General features: G+C 42.3%; 1 protein-coding gene across 3 annotated transcripts in view; it reads right to left on the reverse strand.

Annotated features, from left to right (window-relative positions):
• FGD5 (FYVE, RhoGEF and PH domain containing 5) overlaps nt 1-23,571 on the reverse strand; it is a 133,669-nt gene that overhangs the window by 58,241 nt on the left and 51,857 nt on the right. For 2 of the 3 annotated variants that reach the window (XM_085863842.1, XM_085863841.1), the window contains exons 12-16: nt 11,610-11,668; nt 10,837-10,905; nt 10,382-10,450; nt 699-782; nt 214-293 (exon numbers count right to left, since the gene is read on the reverse strand). In XM_085863842.1, the coding sequence (XP_085719968.1) occupies nt 214-293; nt 699-782; nt 10,382-10,450; nt 10,837-10,905; nt 11,610-11,668 (361 nt within the window). Of the gene's footprint in view, nt 1-213; nt 294-698; nt 783-10,136; nt 10,252-10,381; nt 10,451-10,836; nt 10,906-11,609; nt 11,669-23,571 lie in introns of those variants that run through there. The other variant, XM_085863843.1, reaches the window with a different exon arrangement.

The following is a 23,571-nucleotide window of genomic DNA, read 5'->3' on the forward strand; positions in this document are numbered from 1 at the left end:
TCGCAACAGTGTGGGCGTTTTATTCCAAATGCAAGAATGTACAATGAATGCCGAATACTGTCTTTTATTTTTTTTTCTTCCTCTAAGGGGCAGCATCGATCCACAATGCACCAAACACGAAACTTATAGAGTCAAGTGAAGAAAACTTTTGTCAATTATTTTTACTCCTCAAGGATCACCAACCACAAAAAAAAACTTTTTTTTCAGTATTACCTTGCAGTAAGAACAAACGATCGCTCCAGGCTCAAAAGGTGGAACTCATTAGGGTAGGCCTCGGTAACAGGTCGGTAAACCTTGAACGGCATTAGTGACAGAATTATTTCGATAAAATTTACTCCATTGGTTTCAGCAACACCTCTGGCACAAAACAATTAGAAACTTTAATGTTGGCTCAAGACCATTCTCAATGCAGGTTCCAGATTGTAGTACTCGACCAGCTGAGGAATTGACAGTGAAAGGCTACTTGTGGCCTACGTTTTCAGCATTCATGAAACATTCATTCCGATTGTGACTCAGGAATATTATTCTGTACTGTCTCTGTTTGAAGTGAATCACATCGAGAAATGATCCTTCATCGACAAACGAATTATAATTACACAATGACACCATTGCTCCCTCCGTCGCCCCGCGTTCAATGATAAAATATTTTTAAAATTATATCATTGCCTTCCAAAGTGATTGTGGATGTTGGTTTTCACCTGCACTGTAGTGAGGGAGAATATTCTGTTTAACTTGAGTTTTCCTCCACCCTGAGGAGACGTGTAAAGTAGAACGTCGTTCATCTGGACACAGTCAAAGCAACGACAATGAGATCAACATCTTCTGAAACGCAGTAATCCTGATTTAGCACCATATCTTTTAACACCTTGAACTTCCTTGTATTTTGAACTGAAATGGCCATAACCACAACCACAAAAAATAAAGTAACAAAAAAATTTCACTTTTATCGAATATCCAAAGATTTTTTTTCTCCCCTGAAACAGTAAAGTGAGTAGAAGTTCAGCTTGATTTTAGAATTGAGAGACTGTGTTGCAGTCAAGTGAATTTGCCATTGCTTTGGCCAGCCTTTACATCTATAGGTGAAGAAATGATCTGAAGACAGAGATTCGATAGAAACATATCCAGTTGTCCAAACCCTTCAATTACTGGTGCCTTCAGGGTCAGTAAATAAATAAATATGAGTTCTCTTACAACGCACTTCAACACAGGATGCCACTAGGCCCTTTGAGCCTGTGCTATGATTACCAACTTATAGTTGTTTGTCCGTGCTCTATCCTTTCTAAATGCTGAGTATCAAACAAGGAAGCAGCACATACCATTTTTAAAGTCTTTGGTATGACTCAGCCAGTTTTTGAACCCGAGTTTTTTTCCTCTGGCTTAACATCCGTCTGAGACACGGCAAACACAACGATGCCCGGCCCTGCATTTGAAACACTCGGGTGACAGTTTATAACTGGGAAGAGATTCAAACCAGGCTCAAAGGCTCAAAGTACACCTCATTATTGGGCTATCCTGTCAGTTTATTTAAATGGGAAAAACTGGTGAAAAAAATGTTTTGTTTGCAATGAGTATGCTTTGTTTACTTTGGATATTATTAGGAGTTTTTTTTTTTTTTTTTTTTTTAATTTTTTTTTTGTATACCTTGGTCGAGGCTCGTATGAGAGCTAACACACAACTCACAGCAAGGAGGCATGAGACAAGAGGGGTGGGAGTGGAAGGGACAAAACATTGGGGAACAGACACAGGTGAACTGTGGAAGGGAGAGGGATGGGGATGGGACGGGGAACATGGCGAGGAGAAGATGGACATTACAGGGACTTTCAGGAAGGAAAGCAGGAGAATTGAAGGAAGTGGGCTTGGGTGGATTATCGGGGGTAGAAAAGATCGAGGATTTGGATGGGGGAAGATAAGAGGTGGTGGTGAACAGCTGTTTTGAAAGCCTGGAGGGAAGAATGGGAAAGAATAGAGTGAGGAAGTTTATTCCAAAGGCGGGAAAAAAGAGGAATGAAAGAGTGAAGATGAGCAGTGATTCGTGATTTTGGTAGTTTTACCAGAAGGGGGTTGTTGGCGGACCTTGAGTGCCCTGTGGAAATGTGGTTGGGACAAATCGCAGAGAGAGCAGGGGCGGCAAAGCTGGAGAGGAGTCGGTAGAAGACAGAAAGACCACCGACCAACCTGCGGTGATTGAGTGAGAGGCCCAAAGACTCAGCTTCATTGCGGGAGATGCCAATGATCTTAAAAGCCCTGGTTTCGACAGCGTGAAGTCGAGAAAGGTGGGAGGCAGGAGCACCAGCCCAGAGGGGAGAGCAGTACTCCATCAGGCTACGGACAAAAGCTTTGTAAGTAGTCAGGAGCTCAAGAGGGCCGAGGAAGGACTTTGCACGACGGAGGATTCCCAGTCGGCGACTGGCTTTTGAGGCAAGGTTGGAAATGTGACTTTCCCAGGAAAGGTCATGGCAGATAGTGAGACCCAGAAGCTTGAAAGAAAAGACTTCTTCCAGAGGATTGTTGAGAAAGTGGATGGGGGGTTTTGTAAACGGTCCTTTCGAAGAGACATAGTGAGAGTGTGAGATTTGTGTGGATTGAAAGACATGTTCCACGTGTTGGACCAGTTTGTGATTTTATCCAGATCTGCAGTGAGCGAAGAAGCTGCTGCTTGCCGGTCTGAGGGATGACAGATGGTACGGCAGAGGGTGGAGTCGTCGGCAAAGAGAAATAGAGGATTTTCCAGAGAGTCCGAGAGATCATTGATGAAAACCAGAAAAAGAACAGGGCCCAGAACGCTACCTTGAGGAACTCCAGCCTGCACAGGAAGAGGGGATGAAAGAACTCCGTTTAGGGCCACACGTTGACTGCGACAGGAGAGGAAGTCTGCGAGCCATGAGTGGAGATGGCCTTGAATACCATGGGAAGAGAGTTTGGTGAGTAGGGCAGGGTGCCAGACTGTGTCAAAAGCACGTGATATGTCCAGGGATACGGCTCGGATTTCCTGTCTGGCATTGAGGACCTCCATCCATTGATGGGAGAGCAGTAGCAGCATATCCAGGGTAGAGTGACCTGGTCTGAAACCAAATTGATGATTGGAAATCAAGCCATTGGAGAAGAGGAAGGATTTCATGTCTGAAGCAATGATGGATTCCATAACCTTGCTGATGATTGGGAGAAGGCTGATTGGTCTGTAGTTACAGGGATCTGTTTTTGCACCTTTTTTATGCAGGGCAGTGATGTTAGCAGATTTCCAAGCAGATGGCAGATGACCTTGGGAAAATGAGAGGGTGAATAGAACAGAGAGAGGGTGAGCAAGAGCAGAAGAGCAGGCTTTGAGGACACGTGGGCTGATGCCGTCTGGACCGGTTGCAGAATCTGACTCGAGGTTTGAAAGCAAGCTCTCCACCTTGTCAGGAGAAAAGGATACAGAGTCCAGGGACAGTTGGGTGCGACTGGGTAAAGTGGGTAGAGATAGGTAGAGTTTACACTTACTTTTTTGCATTACATTGTTGATGAAGAGTTAATTGACTTGTATTTTTACCTCCATCAGCGGAGGTGGACGGAGGTTATGTATTCACCTGGTTGTTTGTCTTTGAGCAGGATATCTCAAAGGGACAGATTCTGATGAAACTTGGTGGACAGGTTGGGTGTGTGACAAGGATGAATTGATTCGATTTTGGTGAGGATAAGTTTCCAGAAACTAGACTTTTTAAAAGTGATTCTTCACCATTGAGAGATGGGGCCAAAAACGATATACAGCACGATATTTCATAAAAGTTGTGGACAAGTTATGCCAAAATATGGTGAATGAATTGGGTAGGCAACAAGAACAAGGTGATTCGATTTTGGTTCAGGTCTGGATGCAGATTTGTCCCATCAGTGCGATACAAAACGTAATCTGTTCAGCCTGGTGGAGTTAGATGTTGCCTAAACTTATTCTCAGTAGTGTAAATCTGTTTGAAAAATACAAATCTCAAAGGAAACCTTGCTGAAATGTTGTCATCAGGTAAGCAATGCTATATCTCCTCATACAATCTAATTTTCAGGACAGAGTTGTTTCTCAGAACACTATCTGAGAAACCTGAATATCCATCGAGCAGACAAAGTTGATAGTGTTGTCAGACTGTTTTGAGCTGATGCAACTGGTGCCTCGAGTGATCGAGTCCACAGTTGGCTTCCACATCATCATAATATAATGGGCGTAAGCCTGGAACTAACACACATTTCTCCGAACATATTCTGTTCATACTTCCGAAATCTTCACATTATGTGTTCTATGTATTTACGTGCGTGATAGCGGGCGGATTCAAAAAAATCAAATATAGATAGAATTTTCAAAGAGGGAATCGATGACATCACAATCTGCAGCGTTCGGCGGCAAACCGATGGCCGGGCCCCAAACGACGTGCTTTACTTAACTAAATCCATAAGTTCAGGACGTTTGTTCAACTCAGCATTTACGACTTTTATCCTGCCAAGTTGTTAATCTGTTGATGGAGGTAATATAGAAACGATGAATATGTCAAATCATTCGTGTTACTCATCCAGCATTATGTGTCAAGGGCAACAATCTAAAGCGACCGGTCTCAAACGCCACCATGGGCACCCAGACACACCACCAATATGAACTAAGCTGTTGAATGCGGCGCAAAACATCCAAAGAAACTACAGTAACTGAGTATTGTGATCCATCCTGTCCCCCATACCCGTCGTAGACGGATATCTGCCAGTTAAGTTAATTCACTTCGGGTCATATGTTGCACATGGAGCTGAACATATTATTTGTCATTGAACTCGAGAACAAAAAAAAAAGAAAAAAAGTTCAAGAGACATGGTTCAGAATGACTTTGTGTCATAAAACAATGAGTCATAAAACAGAAAAAACAACAATAATGAATCATGGTGTTTACATCATCCTTCATAATAAAATCTGCCATTCTAAAGATACTAATTACATAATTAGAGGAGAAAAAAAAAGAAACTACTGAAGACTTTTTTTTCACTAAAAATTATTCAGAAGAAAAACCATGCTGCCTTAATGTATACATGATGCTAATAAATACCATGTCGTAAGTTCATAATGCAAAAGTATAGTTGATCCACCATGAATCAAAGGAGCGTTTATGTTTCAGGCTTTACACTCAATCAGAACAAAGAGAGAAAGAATGTGGCGGTTATCGGCGTGGAATAAATACCGCAAATGACGTCATTACTGAAGTGCTGGGGGCATGGAATGCTGATTGGACAGAGGTGTACACATCATCTGTGACGCATTGCCCAGAGTAAAAGCATCAAGTGATGAGTTCATGGAGAGAGGATAGGAGGAGAAAAAGGAAGAGAAGGAGGGAATGTGGAATGAGAAGTCAAAGAAAAGAAGGAGAGGAAAAGAGAGAGAGAGAGAGAGAGAGAGAGAGAGAGAGAGAGAGAGAGAGAGAGAGAGAGAGAGAGAGAGAGAGAGAGAGAGAGAGAGAGAGAGAGAGAGAGAGATAGAGATAGAGAGAGAGGTGGGGGAGGGGAGAAAAGAGTGGGTTGGGATGGGGGGAGGGAGGAGAGGGGAAAGTAGAAAATGGGGAAGAAGAAGAGGAAGGTCATTATTGGTTCTGACATCGTTGAGGTGCTTTCTAAAGTGGTCTCCAAGCTGTCGTCCAGTTTCCCCGATTTAAATTTTGTTGGAAAGTGAACGTAAAATACAGTAAATTACATTGACGGTGGTGCAGGTAAAATGATCTTTGATATTGGTGGTGTGCTTTGGTGCTGATATCGACATTGTACGGTTGATTTTTTTTTTTAATCACAGGTCTTAGGACGACTACGCAAACATTTGAATGTTCCAGGTGGTAGATTAGAAGGTAGTGTGCTTTTGACCAGAAAATTTCGTAAAGTTTTTGTCTCGTTTGAATGAAAAAAAGAGGTAGTTTGGAGAAGATGGAAGTGGTTTCTGTGTCGTTCTGTAGGATTCTAAAGTTTTTTTGGGGCGATTCTTTTCATGGCAAGGCTGTTGGGATGATACCCCAAAGTGAGAGAAATTTGTTCATTCTCAGGCTTTGTTTTTGGAAGGAGATTTTGTCGATTGATTGGTCAGACACGGTTAAGAGCATTTTCCACGAGTGAGCTAGGATAGCCACGATCTATGAAAAACTTACACACCTCTCTGGCTTTATATCCAAAATCCAAGTTATCATTGCAGAGGCGACGGAGCCTTAACAACTGGGAATAAGGAAGAAATTGAATTGTTCACTTGTAAAGAATGAGAAGATGAGTACGTTAGATAGCTGTGCGAATCTGTTGATTTGTAGTGAGCAGTGGTCATTAAACCGGTATCTACCACAGAAAGTTTGACATCTAAAAAGGTCTCACAAGTATCTGAAATATCCCATGTACAGGGTGTTCCAAAAAGACCTGGACAACTGTGGTTGTTAATATATTTAGAACCATAAATGATACAATGAACCCTTTGGTTTATATGACACAGAAAATCATAACGTTTTATGTGTTTTCAGGTCTGGTGGTTTAATGTAATATAAAGAAAATGGCAACTCCACAGGAGAAAGCTTCGTGTGCCAAATGGTTGGAGATGAGATCTGATACACAAGATCAGCATAATTTCTGCCATCATGGACGAGTATCAGTGATACAAGAGGTTTAAAAAGACTGGAATTTGTCAGAAACAGAGAAGTATGTGTCGACCAAGCACAAGTGCAGCAGAAGTTGAACAAGTGCGTGAATCATTTCAGCAAGGTCCCAGAAAATCAATTTGATGCATATCCAAATAATTGGGACTTCCAACCACCACTGTATACAGGATTTTGCATAAACGACTGAAGCTTTATGCCTACAAGGTGCAGATTCTGCAGAAACTCAAACCAAATGATGGACCCAAATGAAAGGCATTTGCCGTGGAAATGCTCAGTTGCATGGAGGATGATGAAGATTACCTGAAAAAGGTCATGTTCACAGAAAAAGCTTGCTTTAATGTATGGGGGAAGGTCAACCAGCACAATGCGAGGATTTGGAGCTCTGAAAACCCCCACGTGGTCATTGAACATGTACGTGACAGTCCACAAGTCAATGTGTAGTGTGACCTTCTCCATGACTGTTTGGTGAGTCCGTTTTTCTTTGCAGAAGATACAGTGACCTCAACAACTTACATGAACATGTTGGAAGGATTAACCCTCCTACAGATTGAAGATCTGCAATCCGACATCATTTTTTAAAACAGGATGGCGCTCCCCCTATTTGGGCCTTCGTTGTTCAAGCCGTCCTGCATTAAAAAAAATTCCAGGTCGCTGGATTAGCCAAGATGGACCAACCACCTGACCCCCTCGATCACCAGATATAACCCCCCTTAATTTTTTTTCTGTTGGGGGTGTCAAAGATGTCTACAACACCAAGGTGGCAAACCTGCAGGATCTTCATTCTCACATCACAGCTGCATGTGCACTGGTGGATACAAACATGCTGAGTTTAACATGGCAAGAACTCATGCATCGCCTTGATGTCCTGCGCGTGACAAACGAAGCTCACATTTAAATGTATTGATGGTGTGCACAAAATTATATGCGATTCTGTATCATATAAAGCAAAGGGTATTGTTGTATCATTTGTGGTTATAAATATATTAACAACCAAAGTTGTCCAGGTCTTTTTGGAACTGGGTGAAAGTCATTGATGAAGTTGACAAATTGTTCAAGTTCGAATCTGTGACTGGAGCTTAATCCAATGCTATCATCAGTGTGGCATCCAAATAAATCTGGTGTCGGGCAATCAAAATGTGAAAAAAATATGTTCTTCAATGAATCCGACAAAGACATTTGCATAATTTGGGCCCATTTTTGTACCCATAGCCACACCATTGATCTCATTATAGAAGTTATTGGAGAATGCAAAGCAATTGAGTGTGAGAACCAATTCAGCCAAACAATGTAAAGTTTCAGTGCTGTGGTCTTGGATAGTGCAATGATTGAAAAAATGTTTGAGTGCCTGAAGACCCTCGTCATTTGGAATAACCTTGGAGGAGTGATGAAATGTCCATGGTGAATAGAAATTTGTTGTTACGAGTAAACTCGAACCGATCAAAAATGTTTAAGAGATGGGTAGTATCTTTGACATAGGATGGAAGAGAGGATACAATTGGAGCCATTTTTTAATCCAGGTAGTTGAAAATCACAGGTAGGTAGACACAATCGGACGGTCAGGGTTGTTGAGTTTGTGAATCTTCAACAGAAAGTATATGTGTGATACATGGGGGGTAATGTCATATTTGACAGAAAACTCGTCTGGTTCTTTTTTGAAACGGGAACAAAATTTAAACCCTTTGTTCAAGACTGTTCTTTCGATTTTTGAGAATGGGGGGGGAGAGGGAGAGAGAGAGAGAGAGAGAGAGAGAGAGAGTGTGAGAGAGAGAGAGAGAGAGAGAGAGAGAGAGAGAGAGAGAGAGAGAGAGAGAGAGAGAGAGAGAGAGAGAGAGAGAGAGAGAGAGAGAGAGAGAGAGAGAGAGAGAGAGAGAGAGAGAGAAGGGGGAGAGAGAGAGAGGGAGAGAGCGCGAGAGAGAGAGAGAGAGAGAGAGAGAGAGAGAGAGAGAGAGAGAGAGAGAGAGAGAGAGAGAGAGAGAGAGAGAGAGAGAGAGAGAGAGAGAGAGAGAGAGAGAGAGAGAGAGAGAGAGAGAGAGAGAGAGAGAGAGAGAGAGAGAGAGAGAGAGAGAGAGAGAGAGAGAGAGAGAGAGAGGGAGAGAGAGAGAGAGAGAGGGAGAGAGAGAGAGAGAGAGGAGAGAGAGAGAGAGAGGAGAGAGACAGAGAGAGAGGGGGGGGGATATAATGAGGAATGCCCACACGTTTCCCTTTATCCTCAATGCTTCCAGGTACCTCTCCAACTCTAGTTTAAACCAATCTACCGGTTCAGGTGCCAACACTTTTCCAGGGAGACGATTCCATGCATTAACTACCCTCTGAGTGAAAGACCCTTGGCTTAATGTCGTCCCAACTCTCCTCTTATTCACTCTCAAACGACGGCCCTGAGTCCTATAGCTGTCCATTCTGCGGAAAAACCTTTCCGCTCTTATTCTGTCTATACCGTTTCTTATCTTAAACATATATCAGATCCCCTTGTAATCGCTGCATTTGCGATGAGTAAAGTTCAGTGTGTTTCAGCCGTTCCTCATGGCTTCGTCCAGCTGACCCAGGAATCAATCTAGTTGCTCTGCCCTGGACTCTTTCCTTGCCAGCAATGTCCTTTATCAAATGCTGTGACCAAAACTGAACACTGGATTTGGATAAGTATTCCAGGTGAGGTCTCACTAAATTGCTATATAGTGTTAACATCACCTCTTTTGATTTATAATTTATCCCTCTATGAATACAACCTAAAACCACATTAGCTCTACTTATGATTGCCTGGCACTATGATTTCTGCTTACCCCTCACATCTATTCCATCCATCCATTCGGACCATACTCTGGGCAGAGCGTCGGTGCTGCCAAAAAAAGTCTCTGGGCTATTGGGCACAATCCTGGACGGGTCGTCACTTCGACGCTGGATACGCAAGTGGCTCAATCATCCCAGCAAGTTGGCACTCATTTGCCAAACTCAGAAGTATGACAAGCTGAATCAACACCACCTAGTATTAATTCAATGGCTGAGCAGGATTTGAACTCAGGACCCTAGGATCCCAAGCACGCCACCCTAACCATTAAGCCAACACTCAGCATACAGACTGACTCACCGACTGATATGAAAGATCGGTACCTTCCGGGTGGCCACCCCAGATCTTTTTCTTATGTCACATGCTCCAAGACTACCTCTTGCATTATATAATCCCATTTTCATGATTCTTACTCAACCCGAGCACCTTACATTTACTTAGGTTAAACTGCATCCGCCAATCGTTTGCCCAGCCAATCAAAGTAACTAGGCTTTTCTGAATCAGATTACCCCCTTCTCCACTGTCTACCTTACCTCCAAGCTTTGTGTCATCTGCAAATTTGCAAAGCCGGCTCGTAACCCCACTGTCCAAATTGTTGATGAAAATTATTAATAATAACGGTCCTAGAACTGATCTATCCTCCTGTTCATCATCAACACAATAAATGGAGGTGAACAAAGTTGCAGGAAATGAAATGAATGCACCACCATCTGGTGCCTGTTGGTCTTTACTTTCCATGTTTTATCTTGTTTTCGCTGTGCTGTACTCCTTCCCACATAGAGTATATCTGATTACAGCTCTGCTACAGTGAAAACAGCACCCCCATTGTCCTAGGATCAGCATGTGCTGGAGGAAAGGAAGGAGTTGAGGGGCAAGAATTTGAAGCAAACAAGGTGGTTGTAAAGAATTGAGCAAAAAGATAACAATAATAAAAAGCGTTTGGAGAGGGAGTGGGGGTATGGGGACGACGGATTACCAAGCAAAATACACGAGGCTGTAGATCCTTTCTGCACAACTTCAACAGAGTTCCTTCCTTAAGCAGTGTCTGAGTGTCAAACATAGGAAGGGGAGGGAGAAAAAGAGTGAGAGAAGCCACGGATAATTGTTCTTGGAGCTTTTGTTTTCTCCACAAGGCCAGGGCCACACAATGTGCAGTTCTGGAAAGCAGCCTGCGCAAAACTAACATTACAAGGACACAGTGACATCCGCAAAGTGACATTCCCAATGACAGACACTCCTACCCTTAGAAACCCCTGGCAAAGCTGGTAAAAAATTGTAGCCGCCTTAAAGCAGAACATAATTTAAAAAAAGGTATTACAGCACACAAGACAATGAGGTAGAGTTGTTCGTGTTTAGTTGAACAAACAACATACGGTCTACAATGTATCCTGTGATTGTGTTGTCTTTAGTTTAACCTGTTGTGCTCCGTACCCGTCCCGGACGCACAATCTCGGTGCCTTGTAGTTTCTGTTGTAGATGCATAAGCTTCTGAAAGTTATCCTAAGGATAAAGAAACACCGACATTGTTTCTGCAACATTGATGCTGGTCCATTTGACGGCATAGATAACATTTCACAATAATGTAAGAGGACATCGTCTAGAATAATCCCTAAAATAAAACATTTCAGTTTGAAACTTTAATTTTCAGCAATCATCGCTGACTCCTTTAACAGATTCACTAATAACAGGGCACTTGGTGTGCATGGTTTAAGAGTTTCAGGATAAAATCCTGTTCAGGTTCACTACAATCACATTAGAGCAAGTCAGGGGCAAGATGTCCCTGGCAAGAAAGGTGGGACAAGATGCAACAAGACCTCCCACCCATCAACATATAGATAATCCTCAGTCCATATGTTCAATACATTGAACATTTCAAATTTGCCGTTATGGCGTCCACCCACCAGAGAGGCCTTTATTGCAGATGATCACGATACTGAACATATATAACCACGACGGAGAAGGTTATACAGCGGTGGAGGAATCTTGCCACATCCTCCTATCAAGGAGCATCTTGCTCTACCTTACCATATATACACTTCTACCATACAAACATGCCCCCACAGGCTGACGTATGATACAATTCTGGAAAGAGTACATCTTAAATGTATGTAATTAAATAAATGTACCACGACTCTATTCCTGAAATCAAAAGGCAAAATCTACCTGCTGTGCCACTATTGGTTCTTACATAATAAACAACTCACCCCTTGCCTTATTGAGCTGCTTGTATGAGCTGCAACTTCTGAGATGATCTCCAAAGCAGCTGTACAAAAAAAGCAAAACTTTGTCAGATGACTTGAGGTTAGATGTGGTAGGGAGCACAGCTTCCGGTAACATACGGTCGACAATATACTTTGACACACAATTTGGTCGCAAAGGGAAGCACGATGACAGATGCGGGCAACCTTTATTAATTTACTCTGCCTTGTTACCTTCCAAACTTTGTTGCGAAGGTTATGTTTTGATCGCTGTGTATTTATTTATTTATTTGTGAATGTGTGTTTGTTTGTTTGTTTGTTTGTTATTCGCATAACTCCAAAAGTATTGAACTGAATCGCAGCAAATTTGGTGGGATGATTGGTTATTATCCGAGGACCATTTGATTAGATTTTGGGAGCGATCGGGTCAAAGGTCAAGGTCAAGGTCATGAAAAGGTCAAAATCGTCTTTTTACCATAACGCGGTAAATTTGTATCCAATTTGCAGGCAACTAATGCCAAAATGTTCAGAATTCAATGCCCCATCTTGTGATATGTGACATGACAATGACGTAATAACCCTTATTAGTGGTTGGGAGTCAAAGGTCGGGGGGGGGGTCATGACATTGCAAAATGTGCGGTTTTAGTCATAACACGGTCAATTCTTATCCAATTTGCATGAAACCAGCACCAAAATGTTGACTGTTCTGTTCCCCACACTCTAATACCAATTACAAAATGAAGAGTACAAAGGTCAAGGTCGAGGTCATGAAAAGGTCAAAATCGTCATTTTTGTACAATGAATGTTTGTTTGTTCACAATAAATAACTTATTTAGAAAAACAGAAACTCGTGTGTGCTAAATGCCCCTAAAATGCCAGAAAATAATTTCTTATAATGTGACCAGTTGTCAGATTGACTTGACACCGACACCCAAAAAGGTCAGGGAGTTCATACACAAATTGTACAATGTACATGAATCAGTGTCAAACAGCAGGAAATTTAATGTTTTTAAGCCATCATAACACATATGAGATGGCAGATGTGGTATGGGATTAGATACCCTCACAATCAATGGTTTCTGGGGGGGGAGGGGGCAAAATGTAGCATTGGCGAAGGTATGCGCTCTACTGAGTGCCCGTTCTAGTTTGAGGATGAATCAATTTCCTCGACATTATATTCAATACACACTTTGCATTCTATAATCACTAGAATTTTGCTTTTGATATCTCAGATAGTGATTTGGCAGCTAAAGATCTCTAATCTGTACTGCATATACAAATCATCAGGGCTGGAACTGGAACAATAGTTTGATCGCATGTTGTGTTAGACAGCTGGGTGGGTAAATGCTGAGAAAGTGATCTTTTACACTCACAAAATAAACAACACATGAGCTGGCTGAAAATACAAGTGGAAGTGATGTGTGCACATTGAGAGAAGAGGAAGACCTGTCGAGCAAAACCTTCGAGACAAAAACATCAAAACAGGAGGCCCTTTTGGAACCCTGTCGCGAGGCCACACCCTTGGCATTGTACGGTTTGTCAGAATTTTGTTTTCGAGCGGCAATCCTCAGTTTCAAACTCGGGAATCGTGACTTGTACATTATATTGATTAGTTAATTCTGTGCTCAAAAAGATTGCATAATGGCATTCATTTGAAATAATTTTGTGATACTTGTGGGTGCGACTGTACTATAACCCATCGCATAATAATAATATAATAATAATAATAATAATAATAATAATAATAATAATAATAATAATAAAAGAAGTTCAAAATACTGACAATAATTCATACATTAAGTTAGTATTGTTGCCAACATTGAGAGAAGAAAAATCAGGGGGATGGAAGGATCTGTAGTGTGAGGGGTGAAGCGACCAAGAGGGGAAGGTCTGGGAGGGGATGAGCCCCCCCCCCCCAACAGTTGGGAAATTTTGTAATTTTAACTATAAATTTATAGATTATAAGAATCTTTAATGCAAAATTAAAGCTGAATAATCACGTTTTCCTGAAGAATTTAAAAAAAAAAAAAATTGTATTGTATTTTTACATCTAACTCCTGAATATGTTTTTGGACTTTACATTGTATAGCATATGTTATAATGAATAAAATATAAGTTCAAATTTAAAGATAAACTTAGAATTGGCCATGCCCGACTCTCCAATACAGACTTCAGGTATATCTACTGCAAAGACCACGCTGGGATGCTTGGGACATGGCACTAACATTTCGGTTTGCTGTCTTCATCTTGGCCAATGGCGTGTGTGTGTGTGTGTGTGTGTGTGTGTGTGTGTGTGTGTGTGTGTGTGTGTGTGTGTGTGTGTGTGTGTGTGTGTGCTCATGCATGCGACCAACAGGCACGGTTCTCATTGATACAATGTTTTGCTCAGAGTTGCATCATGTTCGGCAATCAATGAGAAATATCCGACATTTTGTGGGTCAATAATGCTTGTAAATGGGACAGCATTTGTCATTTGTTGCCACACACTTTGAATAGCAGCTGTCGTCAATCAAATGCAATGAGATCACAGATATGATTTTTCACGCAGCATCAAGTGAAACCTCCCGAAGGCCGACAAAAACCTTGTCACAACATGAAAATCTATCAAAAACTTCCATGAGACGTTATTTTGAGAAAGCGATATTTTTCGCTATTATTACCTCCGCCACCAAATGTGAAGGAGTTAACGTTTTCACCACTTTCTGTCTGTTTGTCTGAGTACAGGATATCTCAAAAATGTATTGGGCCCGACATGTTCTCGTGGATCAGGCATTACAGGGCTGAGGTACGCGCTCCACCGAGTGCCCTTCCAGTTGACAAAAAATAAAAATAAAAAAAATAAAAAAAACGGTCGGCTGTTCAAATATACAAAAAGCGGTAGACGAGTGCCAAAAGTGGTAGAGTTGGCAATTTTGCGTTAGGTTCCCTGATCAAAGCATTTCACAGGTTGTTGACAATTAATATTTATTTATGCACAGTCGTAATGCTCATATCATTTTACTTCATTTAAATTCATTCATTTGTCTCAGGAAAAGTGAAGTATTGCAGAAAGTTTTCTGAAAGGCTCACTTAGCTGTGCTTGGATGGGTTTGAGGGTTGTGGAGTAGTGGTCAAAACCCGAATCCTATCCAGGCTCCTCCTGATGAACCTCCATCTTTGCTCATTACTTATTTGGGTTCCTTCTGATGGCTCCAATGCAGTGTTTGGTCTTCCGTTTGATTACACAATGTGTTGTTGTTTGCTATTTCCCTGTCATCATCATTACATGGAGTATTTCCACTCATTGCATTTCAACTTGCTCATCATTACCTTTCTTGTCATCATCAACCAAAACTTTATTCACTTTATTCAGTTTAGTTCCTGATGTTGATATTTGTCCTGCTTTGCTGACTCTAACTTTTTAATTCTCTGCGAGATAAGGAGGGGTTAAACTTTCTGTACTTTTATCCATCCATGTGCAACACCTAGCTGCTGGTTGCCTCCTTGTGAGGGAGTGTAACTGTGCCGCTGATGCAGTTCCCATGCAGCTCGTGGCAGGAATTTGGAATTTGTTTAGGATGCTGGTGAAACTCTCTGACTCTTCGTCGAAAGACGGAGTAGGACCTTTAACATCCACCAATTAATGCAAGCAGACAGGAAACCCAGTCCATCCGAGAGGAAGTGTCCTTCTGAACGCCCTGCCTGTGAAGCACCAATCCGATGGTTTATCGTCAGGCCTGGAACCATCCTGCCACACTGTCTGCAGTGCGAATAATTTAATTGCTACTCCAGGTTGAACTGAGAAAATAATAGTAATGATGGCAGAAAAGTAGTGACAAATGAAATGTATTTTCATTGAATCTGCATTCTTGTGGTCACGACATCAATTTCACTCTTTGCTCTTTGCATATCATGGCACGTCTTGCTTGCTTTTGCATGTTATGTTACTCTATAATATAAAAGGTGTATAAATTGTTCAAGCAATTTATTTACTTATTCTATGGGATTAAATGTGGTTCTAGAGTTTCCTGAGATAAGTCTCATCCTGTGTTCGTGAAACTGCGTCTGAGTGCTCAAAAACATTGCACGTCATCATGAACGAAAACTCAAAATAAAGTTATAACAGCAAACTGGGACCATTATTAATTTTTGCATTAAACAAACAAGGATTTGTCAATAAAAGACCCCTGAGAATACTCAATAACTTGTCGAATTAATGATACCTTTTTGTTGTTAAAGATCAACCCTTGTGAACAAGTCAATAACAGGTCCATTTATTGGATAGGGAGCAGTTACTGATTTAAGGCCCTAACCACCATGTGTGCTGTAAAAAGTCAAGGCTCGTGGAAGAGCTAGAGCACTGAATGGATGAGGATGCGACAGAACAAAAGGAACAGTAGAAAGAGAGGGGGAAACATCAATAGCAGGGATGCGAAGGATAACATAGAGGCAGACTTGGACAAACAAGGAAAGTGGGGAGGAAAGAGGGGTAGGGGAGGATACATGGGGTGGCAAGATGGAGACAGAAGCAAACTCGCAGGAAGGAAAAACTGGAAATTTGGAAGGTGGTGGGCTTGGGTGTGCAGTGGTTAATGGTTGTAGAAAAAAAATCAGGTTTTAGATGGGGGGATGGTCTGAGATGGTGGTGATCAGCTATCTTGAAGACCCAGAAGGAAGAATGAGATTGAACTGAATGTGGTGGGGAAAAAAAAAACCAAACAAATGAGTGGAGGTGAGCAGCGATTCACGTACATTTCAGGATTCTTTTACAAATGTATGAAATACATATGGTTTGGGATAAGATATACATTGCTGCATTGCTCAGTGTGACAGCACTGTCCAAAAATAGTGGTTGGAGAAGGTAAGACGTTATATTTTCATGTTTCCTCATATCTGCAACGAGGTGAGGCCAGATAAGTGTGGATAACATTAGATGCAAAGATCCATGTTGCTGAAGTCAGACATTTTGGTGCTTCAGTGAGGTCAGAGAAGAAGGTTGCAGACTGTATGCTATGCAGAACCATGATTGGCATGCATATGCAGGGCCTTGATTGGCGGCATTGTGCAGCCATTACATGGGCACTCGGCTGGCGGGGCTTCGGCCGATTGACATTCTGCCTTCAGGAAAAAAATGTGGGAGCCGCAGATATAAACATGGTGAGCCGGCGAGGGCCTGGTGGTTGGAGCCTTCATTGCATCACATCCTTCGATCTCTCCCCTCCAGGCATACGCCAAAATTGTTTCCAACTCTGCTGGATTCAAGAGCTGTTAACCCTGTCATCTGCTCTGGTGCCGCTCTTATTCCATAAACTACCAGCCTCATGGGGTCCCAACCAGTCCTTGCATCACACTTGCCTGGTTCCCCTTGTGATATGTGAATGTTGAGTGCTTGAGGGTTCAAGGAAGGGTTAGGATTGCCTAAGTTATCATGTTTATAATCCTTGCCATCCTTTGTGCAGGATTCCATCCGTATCGATTGTCATTTGTTCAATAAATTACACATTTCTTAAGCCATGTGTCCATGTCAGTTCCTGCTATCTCTCACGCACCGACGAGTCAAGTAATTGCACACTCCTGCAGGATTAAATCATAATATATATAATTTGGTGTGTGCAGTTGTGGGTGCGTGCGTGTATGTATGCCTAAACTGCTGGAAGGAATGAGTTCAAATTTTGTGGCTGTACTTGAGATGAACCCAGGAAGGTTTTAGGCAATGAATTTTTTTGTAGTTGTGGGGGTTCGGGAGGGGGTGGGGACGATGCAAATTCTCTATGTAAATGTGTACTGTGTAGCACTAACATGTGGTGGTGAGAGATGTTATTACAAGTCAGATGTGGAGATTACTTGCAACTTTGCACTGCACACGTGACATTTTCTGACCATAACCAGATATGAGTGGGTATTACGCTCCCATAAGGAGTGGGTGTTTCGACTTTGAAAAAAATTGTAATATTGCTCCAGTATGTGATTTAAATTAGGGCCAGCAGGATGACCTAGAGGTGTGCAGTCGCCTCGAAGCTGTCTAGCCTGAGTTTGAAACCCAACACAGCTATAAAATGACATCCCAATGTTTCACAGGCAGGGTGATTAATCAGTGTATGTTCTGTCCTTCGGATGGACGTGAAACTGGTTTTCCCATCTGCTGGTTTTAGTTGGTGGACATTAAATATCCCACTGTGTCCTTCGTGGGGAATAGGTGAGCGATTACCAGCACCCTGGCCAAATTCCAAATTCCAAATTCCTGCCCTGACTTCCTGAGTCAATTTCCAGGATTGTAGCCGAATACCTACTTCGCCAGCGATTTATGATGATGATGTAAATTAGAGAATCTTCTGAATATGGGACAAGCTAAACACCACTCGGGCATCCTCCTCATTTAATAGATCCTCCGTGGAAGGATCTCCGCCATGTTTGCTCTTCCTCACACCAGCTGAGGTCGTGGGTGTGGATGAGCAGTTGTCATGGGGGGAGGGCATACATGTGACAATGCACAATAACAAAAAGAGCACAATAACAAACAAAAGCCATAAAGGAAGATACAACTGGTTGGAGGCAGTGATGCAATTGGGTTGAAAGATGAAGGGATGTTCATTAACATATCTTTCCAATATTTGACCAGAACCAAAGCAGAAGCAGCTGAGAGGAAGGTGGTTCCAAAATCACAAGAATCGGGAAACAAAGGAAGGAGATGACGTGAAAGGATGAACTTAGAAAGGGAAGACCGATGAAAATCGGAAGAGGAAAGGGTGTGATGGTTATGGCGATGAGATGGTCATGTATGATTGACCATCGCAAAGGTGAGACCAGAAATGAAACAAAAATAACATGTGACCTGCCACTGGTCTGTGATGGCGAATAAGGATACTGTGACATTCTGCACATTGATGAGAACGTCGAATTATATGAAAGGCCTTTCTTTGCCTTTCCAGAATCACGGAGAAACCTATTAGGAGCAGTACCGCAATGAATGGGAGAAGTTCACTCTATTACATCTAATAAAGCCTTTGTGGACTCTTAGGCGATTGTTATTATTTTGTATGCAGCCTGTGGCTGCTGGTTGCATCATTGCTGGGAGTGCGGCTCTGCCACTGATGCAGTGCTCCCCATTTCCAGTAAGCTGGTACCTATTTTGCCGACCTCGGAAGGATAACAGGCTGAGTCAACCCACCTGGTATTAATTAAACAGCTGAGTGGGATTTGAACTGAGGACCCTAGGATCCAAAGCCTGCCACCCTAGCCACTTAGGCCCAGGTCACATTTGCCACGGTGGCCGTGGGGTCTCTAAAATCTGCGGCCACTAGCAATTCTACGGCGGCCGGAGTATTTCCACGGTCACACAATGCAGCAATCACATATGTTTTTATTTTTTGGGTAGCCCCACGGCGTGTTTATAAATTGAGGAGACCGAAAACGTGGGGGTGCCGTACGGTCTTTCATTTGATGTCGCACGGTGACCTTAGGGCGTCCCTGCGGCGGCAATATAATTTTCAAGGCAGACGAAAGGAGACCTCAAGGTGGCCACACGGCGACCGCAGGGGGGCCTAAGGTGAACGGTAACGAGTGGGTATATATACCAGTCCTTTTTATTTACTGAAATAAAAATATAACAGTATATATATATATATATATATATATATATATATATATATATATATATATATATATATATATATATATAACTGAATATACTATAACTATAATATACCGTGGTCCCCAAAATCCGAACGGCCAAGCTGTTTGAACAAATTGAAATCAGAACAATTTTTTTGAGAAATTTTGGCCCTAAAAACCCAATAGATTTTAAAAAACCGAACACAATGTAGCGTTCATGTTTGTTCACGTGTCTCCCCCACCTGTTCGATCCGCATCTTCGCGCTTTGTTCATCCAGTTCGTTGGTTGAAGTACTCAGTCACATTTGCTCTACGACGAGAATAAGGCGGCCGTACGCCCTCTGAATTGACAGAAACGTGCGGCGGCCACAGAGAAACTGAGGTGGCCTTAGGGAGGCCCTATGCCGTTTGGCTATATTTTACAGGCCGTAGGGGCGCCGTGGAATTATAACTGCGGAGTTATAACTTTTTTCATTTCTACGCTTGCCGTAGCAATTCGACAAAGCCAAGCAATGACGTAGATGTGTTCCACGTCGACCGTACGTAGGGCGTACGGTGGGCTTGCGTTTTCCGTGCGGCTGCCGTAAGCTCTTCTGAATGAAAAATGAATTTTCCCAACCCCCAAAAAATTACGGCACCCGCACGTTTTCGGTCTCCACAATTTATAAACACGCCGTGCGGCTACCCGAAAAATAAAAACATGTGTGACTGCTACATTGTGTGACGGTGGAAATACTGCGGCCGCGTTATAATTGCGAGTGTCCGTACATTTTGTGGACCCTCTGGCCGCCGAGCGAAATGTGACTTGGGCCTTACCTCGTGTTTTCACCTTCATTTTTTTTTTTTAAATCATCTTGTGTTTTAATTATTAACAAAAAAAGCAATCCGATCACGTGGTGTGACGGACTGTCGGGCAAGGATTGAATTTCACAGCAAAACCGGTTGTAATTTTTAATATCCATGATTACCTCAGCCCGATGCGTTTGATGAAAGTGATTGTGGTTCTGGGGGCATCATGTTTGATGAGCAGCCCTGGGGGCAGCGCCCGCAGAGTGCGTGAGCGATCGAAACCCAGGCCAGAGCTCGAGCCTGTGTGGGCCTTTGGATGTGGCGATTGTACCAGTTTACATACAATACACCGCCACCGAAGGTCATTTACTCATCCTATTTTACCTTAAACATGGGGAATTTCAGTTTAAAGTGTCTTGAAAGTGGGTTTTCTTTGGGTCCACGAACGGATTAATTCACTTTCCACTATTTCATATTGGGAAAATATTTTTTGAATCAGAACTTTTTGCAATGCGATCAGCCTCCAGGAACGAATTAAATTAGGATTGTGGGGGCACCACTGTGTATAGGCAAACAACTATACTCCGATCTCTAGCGGTAGCGCACGGTGGATGCACCGTCGACGCAGACTGCCACGGAGGCCGTACGTAGGTGCACGGCGGGTGTAGGGGAACCGTTTGTCGACCTTGCGTTGCCCACAGGTAGTCACAAAGACCGCAAGGCCATCGTACGGCGACCGTGTAAATAATGCGGCCGCCGTAATTTTTTGGGGGTTGGGAAAATTCATTTTTCATTGAGAAGAGCTTACGGCAGCCGCACGGAAAACGCAAGCCCACCGCACGCCCTCTGTACGGTCGACGTGGAACACATCTACGTCATAGCTTGGCTTGTCTAATTGCTACGGCGAGCGTAGAAATGAAAAAAAGTTATAACTCCGCGATTTCATTCCATGGCGACCCTACGGCCTGTAAAATATAGCCAAACGGCATAGGGCCACCCTGAGGCCACCTCAGTTTCTCTGCGGCCGCCGCACGTTTCTGGCAATTCAGAGGGCGTACGGCCGCCTTATCCTCGCCGTAGAGTAAATGTGACTGAGGCCTTAGCCAACACCAGGCTTGATTCGGCGATCAAAGGGCAGGTATGATTCCCTATAGGTATACGCACTCACTTCTGAGCTGTCTAACCTGAGCACGAATCTTAGCCCAGCTATAAACTGTCACCCTGATAGTCCGATAATTGTGATTGTTAAAGAAGAACAAAATGGTGGTTTCATACCATATTAACAGCTGTTCTTTAAGATTACAACATGGTAATGTTTATTCATTCTAGAATGTTTTTTGAATGCAGTTTTATAAATTTAAGTTCTTTCTTTGTCCACTCGCATGAGCTTCGTTTGTCTGTCATTCGTATATTTATCCCTACACTCATCTGAACTTAAGGAGGTTGATTCTATATCGAAAAAGGAGTGAATTATTTCTCCCTACAAAATCCAGGATCATGGAAGAACAAGGTCACGAAGGGCATGAACTGAGAGTAGGGTAGCGGGGCACTCTCTGGAATGCTTGGACACAATAAGCAAGGGTGTGAAAGAAAAGGGAGAGAGAAAGAGAGAAAGACAGAGAGAGAAAGAGAAAGAGAAAGAGACAGAGACAGAGACAGAGACAGAGACAGAGACAGAGACAGAGACAGAGACAGAGACAGAGACAGAGACAGAGACAGAGACAGAGACAGAGAGAGAGACTGAAATACTGAAACCTGCAAGTAAGAGGTTTGGGTTGAGAAGAGCTCATGGGGGTAAGAAAGATTGTGGATAAGGATCGGGCAACCCTTGCATAATCTCAGTTTAATTTAGTGTTTGATTTTGTGATCAAACAGATTATTCTTCATCCAACATCCAAAAAGAAAATTCAATTCTTCAAAAACGTGACTTGTCGTGACACTGCTTGACTGACTGATTGTCTGAAATACAAGCCAGAACATGGGACATTGAGAAGAGAACAGAAAGCATGTTCTGACATGAAGTTCTTGACCATCTCCCACCTGAAGACATTCCACACAAGCAACTCCCAGCACAAGATTGATGGCATGCTGAATATCTTTTGAAATACAAGGCAATGCCTGTTGGGCGGACAGTTTGAGTTTATAACTGGCATAAAGGGAGCATGGTAATGCCATTTGAATTGGGTACACAATGTACGCTCATTCCATTTCATGTAGCTTCAAAGTTTTCCCCATTGTTGACCGAATAAAATGTTACTGATAAAATGGGAATGTTGGAGCCTTTTGCAGGAAAGTTCTGACTATACGCACCTGTAACTGTATACCACGCTGCTCAATGTGTACACCTGTGTTTGTTGTATTCAAACAAAAGTCATTGTTCTCAAAACAAAACCTTTTTGTTTTTAAACAAACGACAGATGAAGACCCTTGAGGCCACAGAAATAACTAAAAAACATCTCAGAATGCAAAGCCCATCTGCATATGCTTTGTACTCGAAGTCAACTTGACGAAAACAACATGTTAAAAAAACCAAAACTGTACATTTTATTAATTTGTGTTCTCCATATTCTCATTACAAAGGTTTGTTGAAGATTTGAGGACAAAAGCTCAAATGGTAAAAACGTTATGGCCTGGATAGTTGGTTATTATCAATCATTATTATCATTGTCATCACTATAATTATGCGCAATGATCACTATCATTATCTAACATTATCATTATCACCATAATTATCATAATGTACCATTATCATTATGTACTCTTTTCATTATCATTATGAACCATTCTCATCATCACGATCATTATGTACCATGATGATATAATCATTATCATGATGTATCATTCTCATTATGTACTCTTTCCATTACCATTTATCATTGTCATTATGTACCATTATCATCATCACTGTGCGGTTACTGATGAAGCCCTGAACACTTTTGATCGTTTTCCTCATGAGAAATAAACGGTTTACGTCGAGGGTCCTCCATGTTATCACACTCTTCCCCGAGCAACCACATTCACAGAACTCTTCTCCCTCCGAAGTGAAAAAAAACAATAATCAAAAGGTTGTCATTTTGACCAAATTATTTGTTATTTTCTCCGTATTCTCAAAATAAAGCTTTGTTGAAAAATTTAATGTCAAAAGCTCGAATGGAAACGACAGCAACAACAATAACTCCTTCTAAGTGGTGTACAGGCTAATAAAAATGAAAATATATAATGCATGTTATACAATGGGTCTGGACAATAATATTTAGTGATAAAAGTGTTAATTGTTTAGGCCCCAAATTAGGTCATGAGTTCGAGTGGAGCCCGACACGGTGTCGTTGCAAACTCTACTTGATGCTTCAGGTTGCCAACTCGCCATTGCTGGAGGAATGAAAGAACGAGGATGTCACAGCGTTCGACATGAAGAGGGCCAAGTTGATTTTTCACAATAAACATGATCGTTTAGCATCATCGTTCTCTCCGAACCGGGCGAACTCTCTGCTTGCCTGCACAAGTCGGTGTGACGCAATGCCGAAGTAAAACTCGTGTTAACGATCGACGTGTAACCACGAGCGTTTGTTTGACTTTGCGGTCATTAAGA

The sequence above is a fragment of the Eptatretus burgeri genome, chromosome 18 (assembly GCF_056783735.1).
Source record: "Eptatretus burgeri isolate ZD-2024b chromosome 18, Ebu_testis_v1, whole genome shotgun sequence".
NCBI lineage: Eukaryota > Metazoa > Chordata > Myxini > Myxiniformes > Myxinidae > Eptatretus > Eptatretus burgeri.